The 23,495-nt window shown below is 48.7% G+C and overlaps 9 protein-coding genes across 9 annotated transcripts; 5 read left to right on the plus strand and 4 right to left on the minus strand.

Annotated features, from left to right (window-relative positions):
* Positions 1-189: 189 nt before the first annotated feature.
* Positions 190-2,527, minus strand: ABOM_001868 (fungal specific transcription factor domain-containing protein; the record flags this gene model as incomplete). The annotated part of the gene is made up of 2 exons (XM_022528998.1): positions 190-2,404; positions 2,481-2,527. 2 exons carry the CDS (start codon positions 2,525-2,527, stop codon positions 190-192), a joined length of 2,262 nt encoding a protein of 753 aa, XP_022393454.1.
* A 311-nt stretch (positions 2,528-2,838) lies between these two features.
* Positions 2,839-3,667, plus strand: ABOM_001869 (uncharacterized protein; the record flags this gene model as incomplete). Its single annotated transcript, XM_022528999.1, has 2 exons — positions 2,839-3,048; positions 3,113-3,667. 2 exons carry the CDS (start codon positions 2,839-2,841, stop codon positions 3,665-3,667), a joined length of 765 nt encoding a protein of 254 aa, XP_022393455.1.
* A 1,328-nt stretch (positions 3,668-4,995) lies between these two features.
* Positions 4,996-7,015, plus strand: ABOM_001870 (flavin-containing monooxygenase; the record flags this gene model as incomplete). Its single annotated transcript, XM_022529000.1, has 3 exons — positions 4,996-5,323; positions 5,390-5,748; positions 5,852-7,015. 3 exons carry the CDS (start codon positions 4,996-4,998, stop codon positions 7,013-7,015), a joined length of 1,851 nt encoding a protein of 616 aa, XP_022393369.1.
* A 114-nt stretch (positions 7,016-7,129) lies between these two features.
* ABOM_001871 (bZIP transcription factor) lies at positions 7,130-9,637 on the minus strand (the record flags this gene model as incomplete). Its single annotated transcript, XM_022529001.1, has 6 exons — positions 7,130-7,665; positions 7,723-7,897; positions 7,972-8,147; positions 8,203-9,126; positions 9,183-9,483; positions 9,602-9,637. 6 exons carry the CDS (start codon positions 9,635-9,637, stop codon positions 7,130-7,132), a joined length of 2,148 nt encoding a protein of 715 aa, XP_022393368.1.
* A 546-nt stretch (positions 9,638-10,183) lies between these two features.
* On the minus strand, positions 10,184-10,861 carry ABOM_001872 (cupin domain-containing protein; the record flags this gene model as incomplete). Its single annotated transcript, XM_022529002.1, has 1 exon — positions 10,184-10,861. One exon carries the CDS (start codon positions 10,859-10,861, stop codon positions 10,184-10,186), a length of 678 nt encoding a protein of 225 aa, XP_022393371.1.
* A 594-nt stretch (positions 10,862-11,455) lies between these two features.
* On the plus strand, positions 11,456-12,382 carry ABOM_001873 (pyrroline-5-carboxylate reductase family protein; the record flags this gene model as incomplete). Its single annotated transcript, XM_022529003.1, has 2 exons — positions 11,456-12,005; positions 12,078-12,382. The coding sequence occupies 2 exons, from the start codon at positions 11,456-11,458 to the stop codon at positions 12,380-12,382; spliced, it is 855 nt and encodes a 284-aa protein (XP_022393370.1).
* A 1,662-nt stretch (positions 12,383-14,044) lies between these two features.
* Positions 14,045-15,541, plus strand: ABOM_001874 (uncharacterized protein; the record flags this gene model as incomplete). The annotated part of the gene is made up of 1 exon (XM_022529004.1): positions 14,045-15,541. The coding sequence occupies one exon, from the start codon at positions 14,045-14,047 to the stop codon at positions 15,539-15,541; it is 1,497 nt and encodes a 498-aa protein (XP_022393335.1).
* A 3,794-nt stretch (positions 15,542-19,335) lies between these two features.
* ABOM_001875 (uncharacterized protein) lies at positions 19,336-19,751 on the plus strand (the record flags this gene model as incomplete). Its single annotated transcript, XM_022529005.1, has 3 exons — positions 19,336-19,562; positions 19,611-19,669; positions 19,723-19,751. The coding sequence occupies 3 exons, from the start codon at positions 19,336-19,338 to the stop codon at positions 19,749-19,751; spliced, it is 315 nt and encodes a 104-aa protein (XP_022393365.1).
* A 1,610-nt stretch (positions 19,752-21,361) lies between these two features.
* On the minus strand, positions 21,362-23,417 carry ABOM_001876 (uncharacterized protein; the record flags this gene model as incomplete). Its single annotated transcript, XM_022529006.1, has 5 exons — positions 21,362-21,399; positions 21,513-21,959; positions 22,014-22,329; positions 22,388-22,916; positions 22,981-23,417. 5 exons carry the CDS (start codon positions 23,415-23,417, stop codon positions 21,362-21,364), a joined length of 1,767 nt encoding a protein of 588 aa, XP_022393367.1.
* Positions 23,418-23,495: the final 78 nt, after the last annotated feature.

The following is a 23,495-nucleotide window of genomic DNA, read 5'->3' on the forward strand; positions in this document are numbered from 1 at the left end:
CTGAGAATCCCCTCTCACCATTCGAAACAGTAATTCAATGACAGAATTTAGGGCCATCCTAGAAATTATCATGTATTCAGTTGCCATACCATAGAGAGACTAGCTTCTCGTCTCCACCTCTTCCCTCCCTTGACTATAAGAAATAATGACTCCGATGTCATCAATGAGCTAATTCTCACATACTTCGTTTCAGGGGGGCGGCTCCCAGAAGAGATCTCCGTCTAACAAGTTAGCCAGAATTTGCACATGCAGGTTTTGACTGGTATCTTCTTCTGGAAGGCTAAACATTCCATCATGAGAATCGTTAATCCTGTAGTTGTGGCCGCCAATTCCATCTGCCAAAACACGAGCTGCCTGCAGCGCTGGGTCATCAGAATCTAGTATAGTTGACCCGACGTTCATGTGCGGAACATTATAGATTGGCTGCATTCCGAGATCATGTTGCTCAACCGAGTATTGGGATGTGTCGGGGCTTAAGAGGTCTACCAGAGAGTCTAAATATGCAGAATGTAGAGCTATAGTATCTTGTGGTGAAAGCACGGCTTGCTTTATGTGATGAGTGATGTCCCGAATGAGATTGATGGCAGTTCGTTGGAAAGCTGGGCCAAGGCTGCTGTTGCCCGGAAGACACAGAAGTAGACATAAGAACAATGCTGCATTTGGAGCCAATAGAAGCACGGCATCGGGAGCTCTTCTGAGGTCATCGGGAGGAAAATTGATCATATTACGCAGCGTGCCGAAGGCGCCTTCAACGCTACTAGTGAGCCCGGGGAGATTAGAAGGCAGCGCCTGTTGGATGGTCGCCAAGTCGAGATCCGTAGAGATGTTGCCCGGTTGCCGACTAGAATCCAGACATGGAGCCACTAAGGCCATCAGTGATTGCCGAAGTATAGCGGATGCGACATTAAGCCTGACACTGTGCTCCCATAGATCTATCAGCACAGTGAGATGGTACGAATCCAGATTGAGCAGCATATCATCATTGGATTGCGTCCTGATTTTACCCTCGAAATAATTTTTCCACTTCGATCTCCACGCTCCCAACTCCGTATCCATGATCTCTGAAAGACACGGTAACATGGTCGAGGACGCCCGTTGAACCAAACCGCGCAATCTTGACTGAATACGTCGCAAGTCAGCGCTACAACAGGCAATGAAGTCCGATGGCAGCACGCATTGCATTTTCAGCCAGGTATCCATATCACCAAGTAAAGAAATATCTTCATCTTTTCGACTTAGCGATGGCCTTCGCATGAAAAACAGGCTTTGTTGTCTGTCCTGCCGGTATAATGCTAGCCATATTCGCCGGCGTCTCGCTACCTGCCGCCCGTCACCATCACTTTGCTCCACGTCTAAATCATCGAGAATGCGGAAGGCGTAGCCACTGTGAAGATATGAGACGTCGTCATCCGCATCCTTCCAGCAAACTAGCAAGTAAAGTGCTTGCATCGTCTCAATGGACCTGTCGCCCTCCGCCAGCGTCCTGATGACCAGGTTTCGAGCTAAGCTACAAAGTCGGCTTTGTATGAAAGGGTCTGTCACCGAGATTATACAACCATCAACATAGTTGGCGAACTTGGATGCGCAGAAGAGGATCGAGGTAAATAGCAGGGAACTTTGCCGTTGAACACCATCGTGAGTATCGACTTTGGGATCAAGGATGTACTCCCATTTGGCATTCATGTGTATCATGAAGAATTCGAACAGTGCTTTTGATGCCTGTGGGCTGATCATGCCCCCCTCAATCGGGTCCTTAATGGTCTGACCAAGAGTCATGGATGAGAGGTAGGTGGGCATCTTGACTACGCCAGCGGCCCGACGGGCATCATCAGTCACATTCTGATGAGTATCGGTGTGTAAAGGACGGAGGAGCCATGAAAGCTTGAGCGAATGAGGCGTCATTTCTGACTGCCCGAAAGATTCTGGTTGGGAATTATGCCCGTCATTCCTAACACTAAACGTGGGGCTATCTCCCGATGTGACAAAGCTGAAAGGCGCGCCTCTCTTTCCCTTGAGAGTGACCAACGCTGCGATGATCCTTGCGCGGATTGCATTGGTAATCACTGGCTGTTGATGTTGCAAGAGCTGCGGCTGATCATCAATGGAAATAGCTCTCTGGCTGTTAGAAGTCCGAGGCTGAGATATGTCACCGGGTTCATCCTGTGGTACACTAGTTATATTTGTAGTAGATGTCACTTCTTCCACGGCATGTCGATTGTCAGCTTCGGCAGTTCTGGGCTCACGTCTTGGGCCCTGTGGATACGGCCGTGCCCTCACTCTAGCCCTCTTTGTCTGGGCAAAAACACACTCAGAAGCGTTCGTTATACATCGATCGCATCGGTCACGGCGTTGTGAGATGAGACAACGCACTTTTGCTTTCCGGCAGGCGAGGCAGGCACTGGCCCTGTCGTATCAGTACTTTTACTATTGACTGAGTCGCAACGCATTACACTAGCGCATTCTGCAAAGAGACAACTCACGCGGAAGCACGATGCAGGTCAGTCGGCGTAGCAGTCGATGGCGCCATGGAGGAATTGTTGGCAGGCTGGGTGGGCCGAGATGAATGGGGGGAGGGGGGGGGCAGAGCAAGAGACATAGACGGGGAGAAGCCAGTTGACACACGTCCACGATACCGGAAGCGCCCTCCGACTTCCCCGCCCTCCATCTCGGCCCTAGAACCACAGCCTGCCCTTCTGGAGAACTACCCCTCATGTTACTAGAAAGTAGTATAAAGGAGCTGGAAATGTGAGACGAATTGTACTCTCGACTCAATCATTGCACTCTCGCACTCTCGCACTCAATTACATTCAAACAAGTATTCTCCGTCCATCCACCAACATGCCTGGCCGCCTCGAAGGAAAGATAGCCCTAGTGTCCGGGTCAACTCAGGGTTTCGGACGTGGAATTCTCGAGACCTTCATTCGCGAGGGTGCGGTAGTCTTAGGCATGGACCTGCAGGCCACTGACGGTCTTGTTGATGGCTACCCTGAGCATCAGGCCTATCAAATCAAAGCCAACGTTGCCGAGGAGGAAAGCTGGAAGAAGGCTGTAAGGCTGTCCAGCAACCCTACTGATATCCCGGTCCAGGGTTGCTAATCCAAGGGTTCTATAGCTTGAAACCTCGATCGCCAAGTTCGGAAAAGCACCCTCCATCGTCGTCCACAATGCCGGATGGTCGTACCCGAACAAGTCCGGTCTGGATGTCACCGTTGAAGAATTTGACCGTCTCTTTAATGTCAACGTCCGAAGCATTTACCTTGCGTCTAAGATTCTCGTCCCGGAGATGAAAAAGAATGGCCCTGGCTCCACAATTGTCATTTCGAGTGAGAATGCCATTCGACCGGGCGCGACCCAGACATGGTACAACGCTACCAAGGCTGGGGTTTCTTCGGCCACCAAATCCATGGCGCTGGAGTTTGCGAGAGATCAGCTCCGCTTTAATACTATCTGCCCTACTTCCGGAAACACTCCACTGTTGAACAAGTTTGCTGGTATTGAGGCTGGGCCTGTTCCTGCCGAGATCATCAAAGCGAAATGCGAGGCGATCCCCATTGGCCGCCTTGTCGAGCCGTCCGATGTCGCCAACGTTGCTCTCTTCTTAGCAGAGCCTGCGAGTTCCATTATTAGTGGTGTTGAAATTCTCGTGGATGGCGCGCGTTGTGTATAAAGCGAAGCAGATTTATAAGAAATACACTCCGCTTGTTCAACTGATAGTATGTCCGTACATGTCTCAGGAATCTCGAGAAGCCCAGTTTCCAATCGCCATCACCGATCATATCCAGTACTGTAGCTTATTTGCCACATACGTAATCATCTCTGAATACGAATTACTTGGAGACCTATATAATCTACGAAGGGCGTTGCTACTAAGCTAGATGGTGGTACTCAAACTACAGGCAAGGCTTGTGAGGGCCAAGTAAGCACCAGCGGACCGAGATAAACCTGCTTGGGACAACGTGGGATTACATATATCTGATTGATTATAACGCTCTTCGGTAGAGATTATCGTTCTGAAAAGGGCTCTCCCAGTCGACCTTCAATACTGTGAAATTTGTTGATAAGCGGCAGGAAGAGTTGGATTCCGCTGCTCCGAGTGCGATGCAATACGACACACTCAAAGGCCTGTTCGCAGTATTGTGCGGGAGCGGTAGGAAAGCCAAGACCATCTCGCGGTCCAGGCTCCAGAATTGTAGTAGAGTAATTGTTGACGGTTCATGAGAAAGACGCCCTGTGCTGCGTTTGGGCAATTACAGAACCTGATAGTCCGTCTAGGAGAATGTTCCTAGTCATATAGTACGAATCGGTGTATACTGCCTAAACATTGAAAAATGCAAATGCTCCCGGTTAATGCTCATTCATGCCCGCTCTAGCTCATCTTCAAGCAAGGCAAATAATAAATCAAGGTAACACTGAACGAACGACCTGCCTCTTCATAACCTCCGGTAGTGGAATCTCAACTCGCTAACACGCGAGTCATCACCGGAAAATTGAGTATGAAACCAGAGCCATGATTGCTGTATCACCCAAATGAGGATCCAGCCCCCCCTTTAGTTGAATGACCCCTCAGGGAATTGGTGTTGATGATCGGGAAGGGGTCCGAAAACTCAGTGCGAGGCGGATCGTCGGACGCCTCCCGATCTTATCAGCGGTCGACGACGCTGTTAAACAGTAAGAACTATAGAGTTGACTTTGGTTATCAAGTCTCCAAGTGGATGTGTTGAACATCGTCCAATCACTCAACTCTCTACTAAGTGTGGCTGCTCCAGGGTTATATCGGATAGGAGTCCGGCGTTGGAGACAACCATGCTCGGACCTCTATATCACTATCATCATATTCTTGGAATGAAAGTTATAAATACTCGGACAGGAAGTGCTGTAGAAGATACAATCATCAGATTTGTTGAAGTGAAAGAAGAGAGTGGGTTATTATCAAGCATCATGTCTACCATCACACTACCTGCAACTGGTACACTTTCCAACCTCCAAACCACCAACATGAAGACTTCCCCGGTTGAAGTTCATACGGAAGAAATCAATTCTCTCGCTGAGGAGCCCAGCTTTGCCACTCGGATGGGCCGTTCCGCCGCACAACACTCTGGGTACGGTCTGGGTCAACACGAGTACAGTAGTCCATTGATCTCCGAGCGTGCTATCGATCAGCCTAGGCCCCTGAAGGTCATCTACATCGGCGCCGGAATTTCAGGCATTATCGCGGGGATCCAATTCAGGAAGGCTGTTCCAGATCTGGATTTGATCATTTATGAAAAGAATCCGGAGCTGGGGGGAACATGGTACGAGAATAAATATCCCGGCTGTGCGTGTGGTATGGCAGACCCTAGACCCTAACAGTGATCCCGGTGGATGCCCCTCCGGCTGACGCAAATCATAGATGTTCCATCCCATTCCTATCAGCTCAGTTTCGAGTCCTGGACCGGGTGGAGCCATTTCTTCTCGGGCTCAGAGGAAATTCTTGAGTACTGGAAGAGAGTGGCTCAGAAATATAATATTCGCAAACACATTAGGTTCCAGAGCCGATGCGTAGGTGCACGGTGGAACGATGTGACAGGAAAGTGGTTTGTGCAGATCCATAACGTGGAGACAGGTGAGGTCTTTGAAGATTCTGCAGATATTCTCATGACAGGGACTGGCATCCTCAACGAGTGGAAGTGGCCATCCATCCCTGGGCTGCACAACTTCAACGGGCCGTTGCTCCATAGTGCCAGCTGGGATGAAACCTTTGACAGCAAGGTAGGCAACTTCATCGTCCTCCAAATCTACATCGCTGTCTTTCCCCCTTAATCTTGGCTTTAATAACTCCTTGACGATTGACTAACAGCTCGTTTATTTCCAGGACAAGCATATTGCTGTCATCGGGGCGGGAAGTAGTGGTATTCAAATTGTTCCCGCCCTAGTTGATCAGGTCAAGGGCATGGACCATTATGTGCGCGGAAAGACATGGATTTCCAACCAGCACGGTGGAGATCGCCTGGCCACACGAACCGAAGGCCTTGGGGGAAATTTCAAATATACAGAAGAGGAGAAACAATCATGGCGAGAGGATCCCATCTCGTACACCCAATACCGCAGAAGCCTAGAAGTTGAGATACAGACGCTCTACGCCAAGTCACAGCGAGGAAGTGATATCCAGAAGGTTGTCACGGCTCAATATACGGCAGACATGCAGCGCAGGCTGGAAGCAAAACCCGAGCTTTTGGAACAACTCCTGCCTGACTTTCCCCCTCTCTGCAAGCGTTTGACCCCAGGACCTGGCTATTTGGAGGCTCTGACCTCCCCCAAAGTTAATGTCATCGGAAGTGCAATCACAGGTATTGATGAAACGGGGATTGTTACTGCCGACGGAAAGCACCGACCTGTTGATGCAATTATCTGTGCCACAGGTTTCGAGACGAGTCCCGGAAGCGGCTTTCCAATTCTTGGTCGAAATGGCGTTAATCTGCGACAACGGTATGCCACTCGCCCTGAGACATATCTTGGGCTCTGTACGGATGGCTTTCCCAACTTCTTCCAGTCGCTTGGGCCCAATTCTTTCCAAGGGGCGGGCAATCTACTTATTATGATTGAGCAGCTCCATAGCTACGTTGCAGAGGTTATTTCTAGAATGAAGTACGACAACGTGGGACAAATCGAGCCTAAACAACATCAGGTTGAGAGCTTTACCCGTTTTACAGAGAAGTATTTCGAGCGCACGGTTTACAGCGCGGAATGTGCCAGTTGGTACAAGTCGACACCACCAGGGGCTACCTTACAGGAACGAAAGAGAGGCCCAGTCACTGCTTTGTGGCCTGGAAGCAGTTTACACGCAGTAAAGGCATTGAAGCGTGTACGATGGGAGGATTTTGAGACAAAGCCATGGGATGGGAATGAGTTTGGTTGGTTCGGCAATGGTTGGACGATGGTAGAAAAAAGGCCACAGTCTGAGGACAAGGCGATGACGTGGTACTTGGATCACACAGGGTTTGTTGACAATGAAGAGCTGGAGGAACATGTGCGATAGTCGCAATATTTAGCATTTAGATTGACGAAGCGTTTATACATAAAGGCAGCCAGAGTGGTATGGATTGTAGATGAGTAGGAGGCTTCAACTACAACCTAAATGATTCGGAACAACTTAACAGCTACAACTATCCAATTGATCATCCAGGGAACTAGAACTATCAGGGAAGGTTGCCCAGTCTAGCACATTAATCCCGTCCAGCATATCTACCACGGTCATCAGCCGTGTCGGGATCAACTCTTGTTCCCAGGCGTATAGCTCCATTGGCCCCGCAAAACCGGTCATCATACCAGTATTCACATCCCCATTGTCTGGGGCACCTCCGGACTGAACTGCCCCTTCTGCACAAATCGTTTCACTACTGTTCAACTGTTCTCGCGCCACGATTTCGGCATGTTCAAGCCGAGGCCAATGGTTGCAATCGTTCATTTGTGCATGGAGATTCTTTGATAGACCGTCTAACTGTTCCAGTGCCATCTTGTGATCCACGGCTACGAGGTTTCCCTCACTAATCAGATGGTCTAGTATATCAAACAGTGTATCTCGTAGACGAGATTGCTCCTCGATTGAGTGCAGGCTAACAAAGGCGGCCATATATATCACTAGGCCAGCAGAGACGGCACTATCAAGATCAAATGGTAGAAATGTCTCTAAAGACAAGGAGTCAAATGGGATTTACATAGTAATGTCATTGGGGACAATCATACCAAGTAAGCTCTGATCCTGAAGAGCACGCAGTATATATATTGTTTTCTTGGCAGACTCGAGACACATTTGCAAGAGGAACTTTATAGCGGCTGGTATTGGTGTCGCATTGTCTCCAGACCCTAGTTGCTTTTCGAGGAGACTGAAAAGAAATGGGCGAGTTGCTAACATGATACACTACCGTTATACATATATTTTAGTGAATCTATACCCAGCAACATGAGTGCGACAGTGCTTCAGAACAACCTTACCTGTTGGTACAAAAGATTCAGATATCCCGAAACGCGTGAAATGCCGTTCACTGATCCCTCCTCGGGCACTGGAAAGTAGCCAGTGAGCTCTGGCGCGAGATTGGCAACACTTCGTAACGCCCTTTGCGTGCTCCTAACGAAATGAGAATTTATCTGACGCTCTTTCCGATAGAGAGCTGGATCAGCGTTAATATCTGAAGTGTACTGCATACGGGAGTTAGGAATTCATACTATTCATCACTTGACCGAATGCCTTAGATAACTTGACGTGCATAGCCATCGTGATGGTCTCATGGGGAGATTCTGGGTACGTAGGTAGTGGTGTGCTGATCTCGTTATCGTTGATCCCCAAGGGCACCCCCATCAGAACTGTAAACTGACGCTCAATGATGAAAACCGTCCACCAAATCTTCCGAGACCGTTGAATCTCGTGTTCATCTAAAGTTCCTAAAGGGATGCTGGTATGGTACCCATGGACAAGCAACATTCGCAGTGCCCTCCCAATCTGTGCCATCCTGGTCAGTACTACTAAATTACAGATCTCCACACCACGATCTTGGTCCCTCGATAAGAGGGAGGAGGGAGGAGGCAGGAAAGAGAAAGGAAAACCGACCATGTCATGCGCAGGGGTTCTCCAATCAATGGATTGCAGATACAGTGCCATTGAGCACAGCAGCTCCGCTGATGTGCTGGGATGTCTCCATAGATAGCAGTAGTCTGGGAGCATCATAAGTGCCATCATGAACAGATTGGCGCCTGGTGGAACACTTCCTCGACGCTTCGTCCCGGTGAAGGCTTTCCCAAGAGCCATTATGACACTGAAGTGGATGAACCATAACCCCGTTGTGTGAATCTTCTCGACTGGGTTGCCGTAGAAGTCGTGTAACTGAGTCAGAAAGGATAATTCATCGAAAAGATGAAATATCTGGCCTGTATGGAACTTTACAGCATTAGTCAGGAAAAGAGCATGGTCTAGCGACGGAAGCTCTCTAATATCTGGGATGATAGTTGTCCGCAGGCCGCTCCATCCTAAATCATAGGTGGTGGCATCTATATGCTGAGCTGCACTGGGAAAGGGGTAGTTACGCTCGGCCTGATGGGTGAGGTGCAGGAGGCGGATTGTCAAGGACCAGTTCGATGTGTGTCCCAAGTAATCTAAGTGCCCAGTCAATCTGTTGGCTCTACTGTCCTCAACGATGGTCCGAACATACGTGGATTTCCCGCCAAATCTCGCACGTACTTGGGCGGCCCTGTGGATAATGGGTTGAATACTCTTGCATCTTCAACCCCAGATGCGGAGACTGGGGACCCATAGCCATTGAAGGCATTTGCCTGTTCATCCACGAACCCTCCCTGATCCACGGGATCCATGGAGAGGGTCTTTCTAGAACTGCTCGACAGCTCTTGCTGCAAGCCCCGGTTCTCCTCCTCGAGCTCAGCAGTCCTGCGCCTCAGTTCTGCGAAGTGTCTTTTGGTAATTTGGATCTTATTGTCGTCGCCCTCGAATATGCACTTCGTTTTACGGCGTTTGCAATTCCTACACGGAAACTCGCCACTACATTTTATCTTGTGTTGACGACACCGCAGGCAGCTTAGCCAAGTTTTGTTAGAGTTAGTAAAGAAATCGTACAGGAGTTGCATCGGCAACGCTCGGCGTTCGAAACATCTGGAGCTGGGGACGGAGAAACGTACGCGTTGACTGAACGTCTCCTCGGGGGATCACTAAGTGTTTTCTCCATGCAGGGCGAGAGTGACTACATTCAGAGGTGGAAATTGAATGCGACTGACAGTATTGGACTTCTATCCAAATTAATGGTCTTGAATTTATCTGCATGGACGGACATGGCCAAATATAAGAGCGTAACCCCGCAGTATGCGCCTCGGCCATTACATCCGACATGATAGTCTGTCTAGATAAGGGTCTACGAGCGCCTCGATGCCTGCTTCCCTTGTTTGGTTGGGTCAGCGGGGCTGCTGGAACTCACTTGGCCAGCGTGTGGACCTGGTTAGGCCATTGGGCTGTCCTTGTTCATTCATTGATGTTTGGTTGGTGTCTTGTACACCACCCAATTCGGCATTAAAGTTAAGTAATACGTTGCATTAAGGAGACCTTGATTACTTTCTTCATTCCTGTGAGATATACAATGCTATTCAACTGTTAGGAGCGTTGAAATTCCATGTATACCAACATACAAACTCTGAGCCATGTATTTTAGAGATGGGCCTTGGGCACAGCATCACTTCCACGCCATGTCTTGCAAAGCCCTTGATCTGACAGTCCAAGGACAGGATCGTATTTTGGTTTTGGAACAGCCCACACTCGTTCAAAGTCGCCTCCAGTCGCGATAAAGTCCCAGTCACCTCCGTTGTAAGCTCCCATCATGGTAAACCCATCCAGCTTGATCCCAGATAACGCTTTCTTTGGGTCCTCGTCCTCAATCCCATGTCCCTTTCCCGGTGACAAGAGCGCGAACTCGGCTTCAGGTTTGGTATCATGTGTTTTGTGAGCTACGCCAGCTGGAATGATAAAAACGTCGCCGGCTTCGGCCTCTAGTACCAGACCACCTTCCTCCCAAGCGTAACCGTGTGTATTCTGCTGCATATCTGGCGACATATCAGCAACACCAAACCGTATACTGGCAGTACCAGAAAGGACGGCCATACACTCGTGCGCCTTGGAATGGTAGTGAGATAGTTGTGTTGGGCCGTAACGGAATATCCAGTGGACATTCCATTCATTCTTGGTGAACATATCCCAAACCTCGCCTGGGTCACATTGGCCGCTGTCGGGTCGCTTGGCTAGAACATTCTTGTAGTGTAGGAGAGGTCTGGGCGAATTGGGGATATGGTATGTGGGAGAAAGATGATACTGCCTCACTTCAACATCCATTTCAAATCTTTTTCGATTCAATTATGGAGAGTGATGATGTTGGCCTTTGACCGGCGTTGCCTGTATCGGATGCGTTCGAGGAATCTGGAAGTGGGAAGGATAGATTACTTCCATGGATTTTCGCTATTGATATACTAACACATCTGGCACGGCATCCTTACCCGGGTAGTAGCAGCGTTCTGAGTACGTCGAATGAAATGTCATCTTATCAAAATCCCCGGCCCGAGGCTCATTTGCTATGCACTCGACGAAAGAAATACCGACGGATTGGAGTTATCAGCGGAAAGAGATGCACTATATGCCGGACTGAGCGCTGTTATTTTACCATGCAGCCCAATACGAATCTTATTAGGCTATGAAATAAACATTGCACAGGCTGCCAGATAGGATAAACTGGTGGAGAGTGGGATCGGTCATCCGTTCCGACTGTCGGGTGACAACACCGACATACTCAACCACTGTACTGATGCTCTCACTATTCCTCACGTTACTAGCAGGTCGAGGTAGCAAGGTCGAGCGCTTGGATGTTCCAAGCTATTTCATTCTATATATCAGGTCATACCCCTCGCTTACAATGCGATACCTACAGACGACATGTCTTCCCTCGAGCAGAGCAAGCTTGCCTTTATCGGCGGCGGCAACATGGCCATCGCCATGATCGGGGGTCTCATCACCCAGGGGATTCCCAAACAGGGTATCTGGGTCGCTGAACCCTGCGAGGTCAACCGCAACAGGATGGCCACCCTGGGCGTGCATACCACCACCTCCAACTTCGAGGCCGGCGGCCACGCCGACTTAGTTATCATTGCCGTCAAACCCCAGGTTGCAAAGACCGTCTGCGAGGAGCTTGTCGCTGCCTGGTCACATCGTGATACCCTTCCGCTTGTGATAAGTATCGCCGCTGGGATTACATTGGAGAGCCTGAAGGGGTGGCTACAGACAGATGACCATCGTGCGGCGCATTGCGTTCGTGTTATGCCGAATACCCCTGCACTGCTTAGGCAGGGTGCCTCTGGCGTATTCGCCAGTACCGACGTTACAGAGCAAGAGAAAGACCTGGTGAATACATTACTAGGGAGTGTCAACCAAGTAACGGAGTGGGTGAATAAGGAGGAGTTGCTTGATGTGGTGACCGGGCTGTCCGGTGAGTTTTGCATTATGGTTTTTTAATTTTTCAGTTTTATTCCAGACGTGGAACAAGCTGATGATCGTGTAGGATCCGGTCCTGCTTACTTCTTTGCCATGGCCGAACATCTGGTCGCCAGTGCCACCGCCCTGGGTCTGCAGCAGGAGCAAGCAACCCGGCTGGCTACTCAGACGTGTTTAGGTGCTGGTACGATGCTCGTCGCGTCGTCCAATAGCCCGGCCCAGCTGCGCAAGAATGTCACTAGCCCAAATGGAACCACACATGCCGCTCTGCAGACCTTTGAGGCACTGGGGTTCAAGGATATAGTGGACAATGCAGTGACGGCCGCGACGAACCGTGCAGCAGAAATAGGCAATACTCTTGGGAAACGATAGATCTTACATGCTACAGTGCGATGGAGCGAGGCGAAAATATTACAAAACTATGTTCATCAAGATGTGAAATCAACCACCATTACTTGTTCTTGATCCGAAGAATTTTGCAGTATCCGTCCAAGAGCATTGTCCATAAGCTCGTAGATAGACCACTTTTTTTTGTAATGAAAAGATGACAGTTTGCCAAGCAGTCGATGAAGAATAGACAACAAGTGTCATATACATATTTCAGGCGGTACTTTCTAATTACATGTACTAGCTCAGCACCTGGCAGAGCATATGTACGGTATGTTCATCTTAGATGCCGTCAGCCTGGCCGCCACTTCCATTGCCGTGAATGCCTATTCCTGATCACTAACATTTGCTCTTAAATTTCTCATATCCTGGGAAATAACTTGCAAAGACGGACTTATTCCCGTATAGAAGCCACGGGACTACACTAATAGACTTTTGGGGACCTGTGCCAACGCTGTCCACGGCATGCGGCCCCGAAGCGCAATATCCACCTCTAGCAGGGACTAAACGAGGCTGCAGCTTCTATGCGAGCGTGTGGCTTCTCCTCGACCAGTAATTACAGATCAGAAAGGCCTGCATAAGCCGACTGTCAGTGTATTCCTTTGCGTACCGCGTTGTTTATGTAGCTACATCTCCCGCTGGCATCGGAAGCATGCCACCGGAGCATACGCCGGCCTACAGGGTTATGTCACACAACTCTTGTCTTCTGGTCCAAATACAGTCGGGTAGATCGCTAGCCGGTATGGTGAAGGAAGGCCGTTATGGATGGACTGGAAACTCGGAGTGCTAGCTGACGTATTCAAGCATGAAGTAAGGAGACATTCTCAACGCAAAGATTGGCAGACAATCTCTCGGCCCGGCGAAGGAATGCGGAGTACAACATGTTGACGCCACATTGAGCGGTCCAAGTGCGCCTCGTAGGCCTGACCCTCAAGGAAATATTCCTATTGCACACTGAGACTCACATTGTGGAGACTTACACTTGGATTGCCTTCAGCCGGTCCGAGTAATTTGATTAGAGAATCGATAGAAAAAGTATATTTGGTCAAATCCACGTTATCCCAAGAATCACCCACATAAGATCAAAAGCCGACAGTTCTTTGTAATTCTAACTACTTTGGAGTAGTTCAACTAGAAGCTCAATGTGAATACCGCCTGCAAATTTTACGCCTTGAACGCACCCTCTCGGCAACACATCAATGGCCCGACATTGCCAAAGAATGGTAGACCTTGATATCCCAGCAACTAATTAACTGTTGAAGAGGTTAGCATAGCTGTGGGCTCAAGGTAAAGCGCCTACCTTGGCCATCAGTGGAAATCCAACGTCGGCTCTTCCTGCTTTGGTAGAATAACTCCGGTATCAGGGGCCATGGTAAAGGGCAATCAGGTTAGATGATACACTGCTCCATGAGTGTTCGGATAACAATCTAGAATAGAATTCATTGTCCCACTTGATAAGCTTCCCCACACTCCTCTATTTACTCTCGTGGTGTAGGTCCATGTGGCTCGGTCCGAGCAGATAAGCCTCCATCTTGATAGCTCTCCCCAGACACTGACCGCATATAAACATCCCATTACCCTTACTTACCTCTTTGAGCTCCATACAAAATCCATTGCACTTCATTCATACTCGAGGCGCCCGTCATCATGAAGGAAACAGAGAAATACACGGTTCAGTATGGACACGGCGTTGATGATGGGGGTTGCCACGATGCGACTGCTAGTGAGTGCCACAAGCCCGTTGTTCAGGCACCTCAAGATCTCTTCAATCACGAAAGGGGCGATGTCGACTTCTGTGGCGTCTCATGGCAAGGAGCCGCCATCCTCATTACCAAGTTTCAGATTGGACTCGGTGCTCTTAGCCTTCCATCCACTTTCCACATCCTGGGATTCTTTCCTGGCATCTTGTGTTTCATAATCCTGGCCCTGACAACGACGGTTGCTGGATACGTGTGTGGTAACGCTCGGCAATACTACCCTCACATGTATAGTATCGGTGATGCGGCTGAGCTGCTCTTTGGAAAAGGAGCACGAGAGCTAACCGGTGCAATATATTACATCTATCTTGCCCTGGTAGCGGGAGCAGGAATGCTCACCACTTCTGTCGCACTCAACACCTTGTCTGATCATGGTACTTGCTCTATGGTCTTCGTCGCGGTCACCTGTGCCGGTGCCTTTGTCATTGGGACGGGTTTCAGGTCTCTAGAAAAGGTATCCTGGCTCAGTTGGATTGGCGTTGCTGGCATTGTCGTCGCAATTTGGATCACAGCGATTGCATGCCTTACCAGCAGTCGACCAGCCGCAGCTCCATCGACTGGTCCTATCAACCTAGATATCCGTGCCTTTCCTAACGCAACCTTCTCCCAGGCCATGGCAGCAGTATCAAACCAATTATTTACTTTGGGCGCATCAGGCACATTTTTCTCTGTTTCGGCAGAGATGAAGAAACCGGACTTATTTACTCGCTCTCTTATCTGTGGCCAGTCTTTTATTGTTATAACAAACATAGCCGTCTCGTCTATCATCTACGGCAAAATTGGGCAGTATCTCGCAAGTCCAGCCTTAGGGTCAGCTGGTCCTTTGATTAAAAAGATATCATATGGCATCGCATTACCGGGCTTGGTGGTCACGGCCGTTCTCTGGAGCCATGTTGCGGCAAAATATTGGTTCGTCAGGATCCTTCGCGGCACGCCACACCTCCAATCCAATACCGTCGTGCATTGGTCTGTCTGGATTGCGTCAATGTTTGTCACCGTTGTATTTGGATTTGTCATTGTTGAAGTCGTGCCCTTTTTTGACAGTTTCTTGAGCTTAGTTGGCGCTCTTGTGAATCCCGTGTTTACTAATATTCTTCCTGGCTTCATGCTTCTTTACTTCCTTGCTAAAAAACCTACAAAAGCAGTGGACAGGATTCAGAATATGGACACAGAACCGTCAATCTCGGCGAGAAGATGGTTACAGGAGGCATTTAAAACATATCGAAATGGATGGAAAGAAGTGGTGGTGTTGAGTGTTGCATGTTTCATGATACTCACGGGTATGCTCATCATCGTTGGAGGTACTTATGCAACGGTGCTAGTGATCCAAGCATCGTATGATGAAGGAAGCGTATCGGGTGTCTTCTCGTGTGTAGACTCCTCCTAGGGTATTTAGAAACGATCCTACGTGTTCAATGAGCATCACGGTGCAATATAAAAGCTCGTTCTCTGTCTTGAGTTATCAATACCAAAACATCGTAGTAATGGAGATATACGCTACAGGCTAATATCTGTATCGTCAGCCCTATGGAGCATCTAGCAGACAGGATCGCGATCTAGCGAGTTCGATAGGCTAGGTTTTTGACATGCCTCTGTCAAAGCCCGGGCTACCTGTAGGGGTTATGAATCAATATTTGATCTCCAGCGCAAATATACAGCTGGTCCTGCTCCATGTGTCTCTGACAGCAGCGAGGTTTCGTCGTAATTCGTGATTTTTCACTATTCTCTGCTGCACTCACTGGTCGCACGTCGGTAGGATCACACAAAAACATGGCAGTATTAACTTACAAGCCTGATTTCCATTGCGTTTCCCCTCCATGACCTGAAACTCGACATACACTTAACATTAGCACAGTAGTCCTTAGAAAAGCCATGCTGATTGACCCTCCGCTAAACTACACGTACATTAGTAAGTCGACCCAATAATCCCAGAATCTGTAAGCTTGGTCTATGTCCGGAACCGCCTCAGATCCGCGGGTCAGGGTGGCCACTAATTATTAGGCCTTGACTGAATAAACCTATCAATTGGTCCTTTCACAGTGTCCCTTAACGGCGGCGATGACCCATGGCTCTGCTATGTCTCCATCTGACAATCCTTGCTTACGGTATCCGCCATGGTATTGACGAAAAGTAGTATGAGCCCCGCCGTCGACCAGGTATCACCCGCGATGGCATGTGAGTTGGCCCTTCAAACTCTGGGAAGGTATCATTCAGAGCTCGTCCATTGTGGGTAAGGACCTTGTTGTGTTCGCGGCCGCATACACACTTGCGCTAAGTTTCAGTATCCAACATACCTTATCGAATCAGTCGAAGAAGTACGATGCATTTTAAACAGAAATAATCGTACCCCAACTGATATTTTTGGGCGGCAACCTGGCCATCGCTGTTCTCTTGCACCTGACACCACCTCGTCAAACAATAGCCCTACTGGATGCCCAGTAGTGGACTGGCGAGGTCCATCCTCATTGTACCCCGGACATCCCTTGATGTGAGGGCAGAGACGAAATTTGATTGTCTCGGCGACGTGATTACGCCGGCTGTTGTCAAGCCCTAGTTCCAAGTTGATCTAGGAAGTGCGAAACATGATTACTACACTGACGCCAGTATTGCTCCTACAAACTGGTTTGAACATTTAGAAACAGAGGAATTCCTGGTTCTGGCAGGGTAAGACGAGATTATATTACTGCTAATTCGAGAATCTGTGCATCAACTCAAGGTGAGACCAATACCTTACCTCGCGAGAGGAAAAGCTGACTGGGCAGACTGGATTTCCTTCAGTTAAACTATTCCTTAGGTCTTAGGAATGTCATATAGCCCCCGTATATAATTTCTACGTTGGCGAAAATAAGGAATCACGACACTGGAAGAGACTGGAAGTCTCGGTGAGGGAGATCCTCTGAGTGCTATGTCTCACGCTTACTCGCCACATATTGGTTCTGCCAGTGATGCTAATTTAGCTAACTCAGCACATAGCCCCTTTGCTACTTTAGCGTCTACTATTCTCGTACTCTCTTCCAACGAACATGCTCTTTGCCACATATACCCACAGGAATGTGCCTGTGTAACTTTCGACCGCAGCTCTTTAGGGAATGCTTGAGCAGGAATGCTAGGTGGGATGCAATATCAACCCACGTTGTTAATGTCGCTCTAGGCCTGCCCGAGTGGATACATCCACAGGACCGTCCTATGTAATTATATTGTTCAAGTATTCATGCCACGGCCCCCAATGGCAGCGGTCGGGTTTCCGCTTGTACAGGGGGGTTTTGCCGGTGATGTCCCTATGAATCAGATCTGCATGATCATCCACGCAGGAAAGTGATGCGGGACGCCTAACCATTGCTTCCATGGTATTTGACCGATCAGGGCCTTGGATGGTCTGTGCGGGCCGGGCATCTCTGGCAATGTGGACAAAGGGGAATGATAAACCGAGGTTGGGGAAAGAGTGGCAATCGAATGTAGTGCATAGCGATAGTCTCTGGGAGGGAGGCCGAAGGCCTCCCAAGCTTGTACGAAGGCGCTATGACTTGATCGGACAAAGAGATGAGATGATTTCTTTGGATATGTTTCACGCACGGTCGTAAGCCACGTCTAGGATACTAAATGTCATACGACAATGTGTTGCAGCTCGGCCGGGGGGCTATATTATTATCTCGACAACGTTCGCCAGAATGCAGATTGGGCGCCAAATCGGGGCAATGGTAGTGGAATACAGTTCAGATTGAGGTTTTTATTAGCGCCGGGGCCTGGCTGCATAAGCTTTCTATGAGAATCAACCTTGACAAGTGGGCTGGTGGATCCTAGAGAGCGGGTAGTGATGCAAAGGCTTCTGAATACCTGGTCATATTCTTTGAACTGTTGCCCAGGTTGTCTTATTCTCAACCACTCTAACACATTGGGTAAGAGAAGTGGAGATAGAGTACAAGCGGCAATTCTACTATCCTGACAGTACCCCAAAATTGAGGGCCCGGTACAATTAGCCATCCATGAGCCAATATTGCTGAGATATCCGCATTCAGGGTCTCCGGTGAAGAGCTCATCTCCGTCATTCTATGGCAAAGTTTGTGGCTCAAACGCTGGACCCATTGTATGCTCCCTGACAATCACGCGGGGAACAATCTCAAGTGGGACCCGTTCATCATCATAGAATCCGTGTCGATGACTTGGGAGAACGGTTCTTCAGGTGACATTTGAGCTGGGGCGGACAACACTCCCGCTGGGGCGTTCTAGACTTTCCTCCGCAAAAGCCAACGCTTGGCCATGCCAAGCCAGTCTTGACTCCGGGCGATTTCACTGCCAAGACCGGCCCAACCGTGGACGTCAGAGAACCAGTGGATAGCACAGCTGACGGAGGAGCCTAGAACAACCGCATTGTGGTCATGACTTAATACCCACTACTAGCTTGAACCGGTTCCACAGCTGAGCCTCGTAAAAGATACAGCACCAGAGGTAGCACTCCCTGGTCTTTTTGTGTACAGCCCCCTTCGATTTCTCTCCAGGATGCCCCTAGTGAGGTGAGAACTACTCAACATACGACTGTTAAGCTTCACAGGTGGCAACATACTGTGGTCTGTGCGGACCCAGGAATCCGGATGTTCCGTACCCAAGATAATCCCGACCCTGGGACGTGCTACTATATCTGGCGCTGATCAGTCAAATGCGGGCCAGTTTCAAGAAGCTATGACCGGATGACCTGGTAAGAAAACAAGCCACATCTTGGCGTTGGACCCCTAAATCGCAGCCAGCTGAATGAAGTCTCACTCATGAAGCAGGGTCCGGATAAACTCAGATCTCGGGGTCCAGTCAGCAGTGAATCATACTCTAATCCCGCTGCGGTGTATTGGGGATCCGGCAGCTCAATTCTAGATGAACCAATATGAAACCGCGTTATTTCAGTATGCATCCGGCAGATGTCTCAGTTATGGTTCCAAGGATGTCATATTCGCTACGGAACGAATAGAGATGGACATTCTCTTGTCAGGAGATTCGGGGTCCAGCCGCTGGATCTTGTCTCGATCGGCCTGGCCAGCTTACAATAGATTTCTTCTTCTGTCCATGCACAATTCTACAGTGCATAGATACCTATAAAAGCAGTGATACACACACCATCAGTCGACTGTAGAACAACATCAATCACAGTTAGTACACAGACAGGAAATCGACTATTCTTACTTGACATTCAACATGAAGTCCCCAATCTATCTTCTCACTGCTCTTCTCCCCCTTACTCTGTCTCTCGTCAATGCTGCTCCGGCCGCGGAGCCTGAGGACATCGAGGACGCTGTTCTTGAAGAGCGAGACACTTGCAGGGTCGAACGTCGATTCGACTACTACAAGTATCCCTGCCAGTCGAGTGATAGAACCGGCAGCGCCAACAGAGGCGACAATGTCAATTTCCAGTGCAGATACAGGTATGCTTTAAAAGCGCGAAACGTTGATTTGTACTTACACGCCTGCAGAAACTGGTACAAGACTCCCAGAGGATGGGTCAGGGAAGAGGACAAGCCTCGTCGTTGCCGTACGGTGACTCCTCATGATACCTATACTAGCAAAGATACTAACATTCTGCAGAGGGACCCCGTCCCAACAGTTGCAACTAGAGGCATGCGGCTCTCCAGGCTCCAGAAGCCTAGGGAGGAAGAGCCCAACATACAGGCCTCTGGGAGGGAAATTGCAAGTTACTGGAGGTGTTCGGGGCAGTTCCGTTACTCATTCACTATGCCGTGGATTTTCTTTTTGGCTTCTTGATACTTGATCAATGTTGTTGTTTTCTTATCCATAATTGATGAAACGTGAAATAACCTGAAACTAGTGATAGGTTTAATGTGATTGTTTTTATAATACTGTTTTTTGGTCAAGCTGCTGAATGATCTGCACGACAACCTTGGTATCCCATAGTGATATTCCATTTTAAAGTTCTGGTTATCCCGGTTCTCAAGATGGGAAACTCTGAGATATTTGTTTCTCCTGTTGGATGTTTCATAAACTGTCTACTATCGGTGGTCAATGGTAAACCTAGACTCTACATTATAATAAGCTGAAACATGTAGTAATCACTTGTCCAAGTGTTTGTAGTATTGTCCACGACTCATGGGAATGATATTTTGTTCTAGTCTTAATTGTGACAAACCATTAGGTGTTCATCATTCTCTGATAGGCCACGAGGCTGTTCTCAGTATTTATTGGTATTCATTTGTATCTCTCATGAGCTGAGCTATAGTGAAACCCAGACATATTCTTGTAATTTATAGTATGAAAGGATACACCGAAAGTAGGTGCCATCGTTCAGTCTGTATCTCAGACTAGACTGCGCATGGAACAACGAAAGCCATATCATCATTGTATGTATAAAGGCAATCAGCCTCAGCTCTTCATCTCCTCAACAGGACGCGCATGTATACAAGGTCGCTGGAAGTGGAGCTTGACATCATCAATAGGCTCCCAGCTAAGCCGTATTCCGATTTGCCTTGCTTCCTCAATAACTTCCAAATCGGGATCGCGTCGTTTGAACAGTACTTCCTTCATACGAGTACCTCAGTACCCGTGCAAAAATTCGAGCAAGGGCAATTTCAGCTCGAGGTATCTATGTTCGAACTCGGTGACAAGGCCTTCCAGGTCGTCGAGCAGTAGCCTCTCTTCCTCATGTATTTCGGCAATTTCGTCACTCAGATATGGCTCGAGCCACTTAAGAGTAGGGTATTCTCGGCAGGTATGACGAAGTCCTAACTCTTGAAAAGTGAGATAGCGTAGCACCGCTCGAACAGACTCAAAGCAATCACTCTGGGACTGGATGAAAAGTTCAAATAGGAGAGATAAATAGCAGGTGTGTGAATCGAATATACTTGAGTATTCTGGGATTCTATCTGGCTTACCAAAGAGGCGGTGCAGTATACGTGTTATTGGACCGCAACCTCCCTTTGGAGAGCAGTGACATGAACAATTGTCTGTCTCGTCAGAGGTCAAGCAATCTTGCCAGAGCTGTTGATGCTGTTTGCTTACGGCGTGAAATGAGTCAGCCACAACCCGACGAGCATGCTTGCAGCTTAGTGGAGCTTCAAAGCTTCGTTCGTGGATCAACCAATCAAAAGAACGTGTGAACGCACTGCACAGCTCCAGGACTGTAGAACAACCATCCTCGGATATCTTAAGATCTAGATTCCGATCTATTAGCCACCTGGCACGCCGAAGAGTTGTCATTGGATGAACTGCATCACGGGGAGCTGGTGATGTTTTGTCCCGAAACCCGGCCTGATACAGAGCTTCCATCGTAGCCAAGCAGGTTGTTAGCCCTAATATGGGAATGTCATGACCCACTGTCAATCTTCTGGGTACAGTTACGCCCCTTTCCCTTAAAAGCTTACACAGGCTAGCTGCATTCCCATCGGGAAGTTGTCCCTTCGTGAGTTTTAAACGGGCCAGATCATTAGTTGTCAACGCTGACTCTGCAATCTCACGGAGCTCGGCCCGCCGCTTAATGACCTCAGCTATGAGGAGATCTTGTACCACAACGCTAGTCTCTTTGTCGAGGACCCAAACTGGAAGTGGCATGTCGGCTTGTAATAACAAGTGGACGGAGACTCGGTTGCTATGTTGAATGGCGATTGACAATGCGTGATGAAGATCAGAGATGGAATGTTTCGCCTTGCTCAATAGGAATCTTAGGCCCTCTGGCCAAGTAGCTGCTAACAGAAGTGGACTCCCGTCGCCGATCCTGGTATACATACAACTTGGGGTTGATTCCAGTGCGGACTCTAGAGCAGGCTGAGATTTAGATAGTAGTGCCCAAGCAAACTCCGAGATATCAAGACCTTGTAGCGTATTAGCATAAAGAGAACTGAGTTTGTCAATGGCCATCTACTTACACTCCTCTATCATGTATACAAGGCGTTTATCTCTTGATAGAGCGCCAATGAAACGTGCAACAAATTCTCCCACAACACCACATTGCAGCATTTTTGTGGGTATGCCCTGACAGACTTGATCTATTTCAAGAGAATGATCGTGGACATCTAACATGTAAGGAGCCATATTTTTCCACATGAGCCAGTCTAAAGGTGTGAAACCCCATCTGTCACGCTCGGCCAAAAGGTGACTGCATGTGAAATAACTGAGAAGCTGGTTATATTGTGATCTAGCTTCCGAAAACCATACAAAATGGCGATTAAGCATACATAGCTTCTAAGTACCTAATTAACTCTTGAACGTGCTTTGCTCGTATGATAGGTGAAACACTAACGTGGAGAACTGAACGGCCATTTGGATTTATGTCACTGGGTCGAGCCTTTCCTTCATCATAGAGTTGATGAAGCTGGGTAGTGATAGTACCAACAAGCTCTACTACACTTTGTGGAGTTGACCGAAAGTCTATAAGTGATAGTTTGTCAACCAACGCAAAGGCTGGAGAGTCAAACGGGACGGTCGCACGAAATGTGATATGCGGAGCTAGTCTCAGTCCCCGCGGTTCTTTGAAGATCGATACTGAGGCCGAGACACTTAACCCAAAAAACATGCAAACCAACGAGAAGCGCTTTGCAGCATTGCGCGTGTTGTCGATGCTGCGACGATAAGAACATGAGGTTGGAGCATGTGTCCGGCCTGTGGCTGACGTTGAGCAATGACGGTGATGGCCGGACAATGGGCAGGCCAAATTCTGATTGTCCAGCTTCTTCTCTAGGCTCGCGAAGCTTTGCTCCATGTTCATATGCGTGTCTAGATTCCTCGCTAAAATTATGGCCGTTGAAGCGTTGAGAATCTGCGTCTGAGCCCTGTGTCTCTTGGATTAGCAAGAACTATGCAATGGTAAAAGGCTCCACGCAACGCAAGCCTTACATATGCAGGGCAGTACTCAGCTCTAGCTGAAGGCTATCAAGTGCACTGTTCACTGACCCTAGTGCCTTCTGCCGAAATGGATAAAGTGCCTTCTTGGCTGTCTGTCTCATTGTCTGGCGCCCTGGGCTGGCGCCTTGGGGTTCACCCCAACACCGGGTGACTGTCGCTTGGAGGTTATCAATGCCTGCCTGAATAATACCGACCATCTGATGACAATTATCAGCGTAGTCACGCTCTATGAGAGGCGCGCTGTCTTGCAGAAGCTTCCTCAACAAACCCATCGTTTTCTGCATCCGCTCAGCCTTCTGCGCAATGCGGTTGACTTCTTCATCAGCTCCCTCGAGAGCGGAACAATACTTTATTATCCCACCACATACTGTTATTCCCAACGAAATAGCACCGAATGCACCCGTCGTGATGGAGAAGGGGTCGCCCATGGTGCATAGACGTTGCGATGGGGGTAATAAAGGGAACAAGGAAAGCCAGAAAAGTTGAAGGTCAAGGAATTCGTGGCT

The sequence above is a fragment of the Aspergillus bombycis genome, assembly GCF_001792695.1.
Source record: "Aspergillus bombycis strain NRRL26010 chromosome Unknown contig00007, whole genome shotgun sequence".
NCBI classification, from domain to species: Eukaryota; Fungi; Ascomycota; class Eurotiomycetes; order Eurotiales; family Aspergillaceae; genus Aspergillus; species Aspergillus bombycis.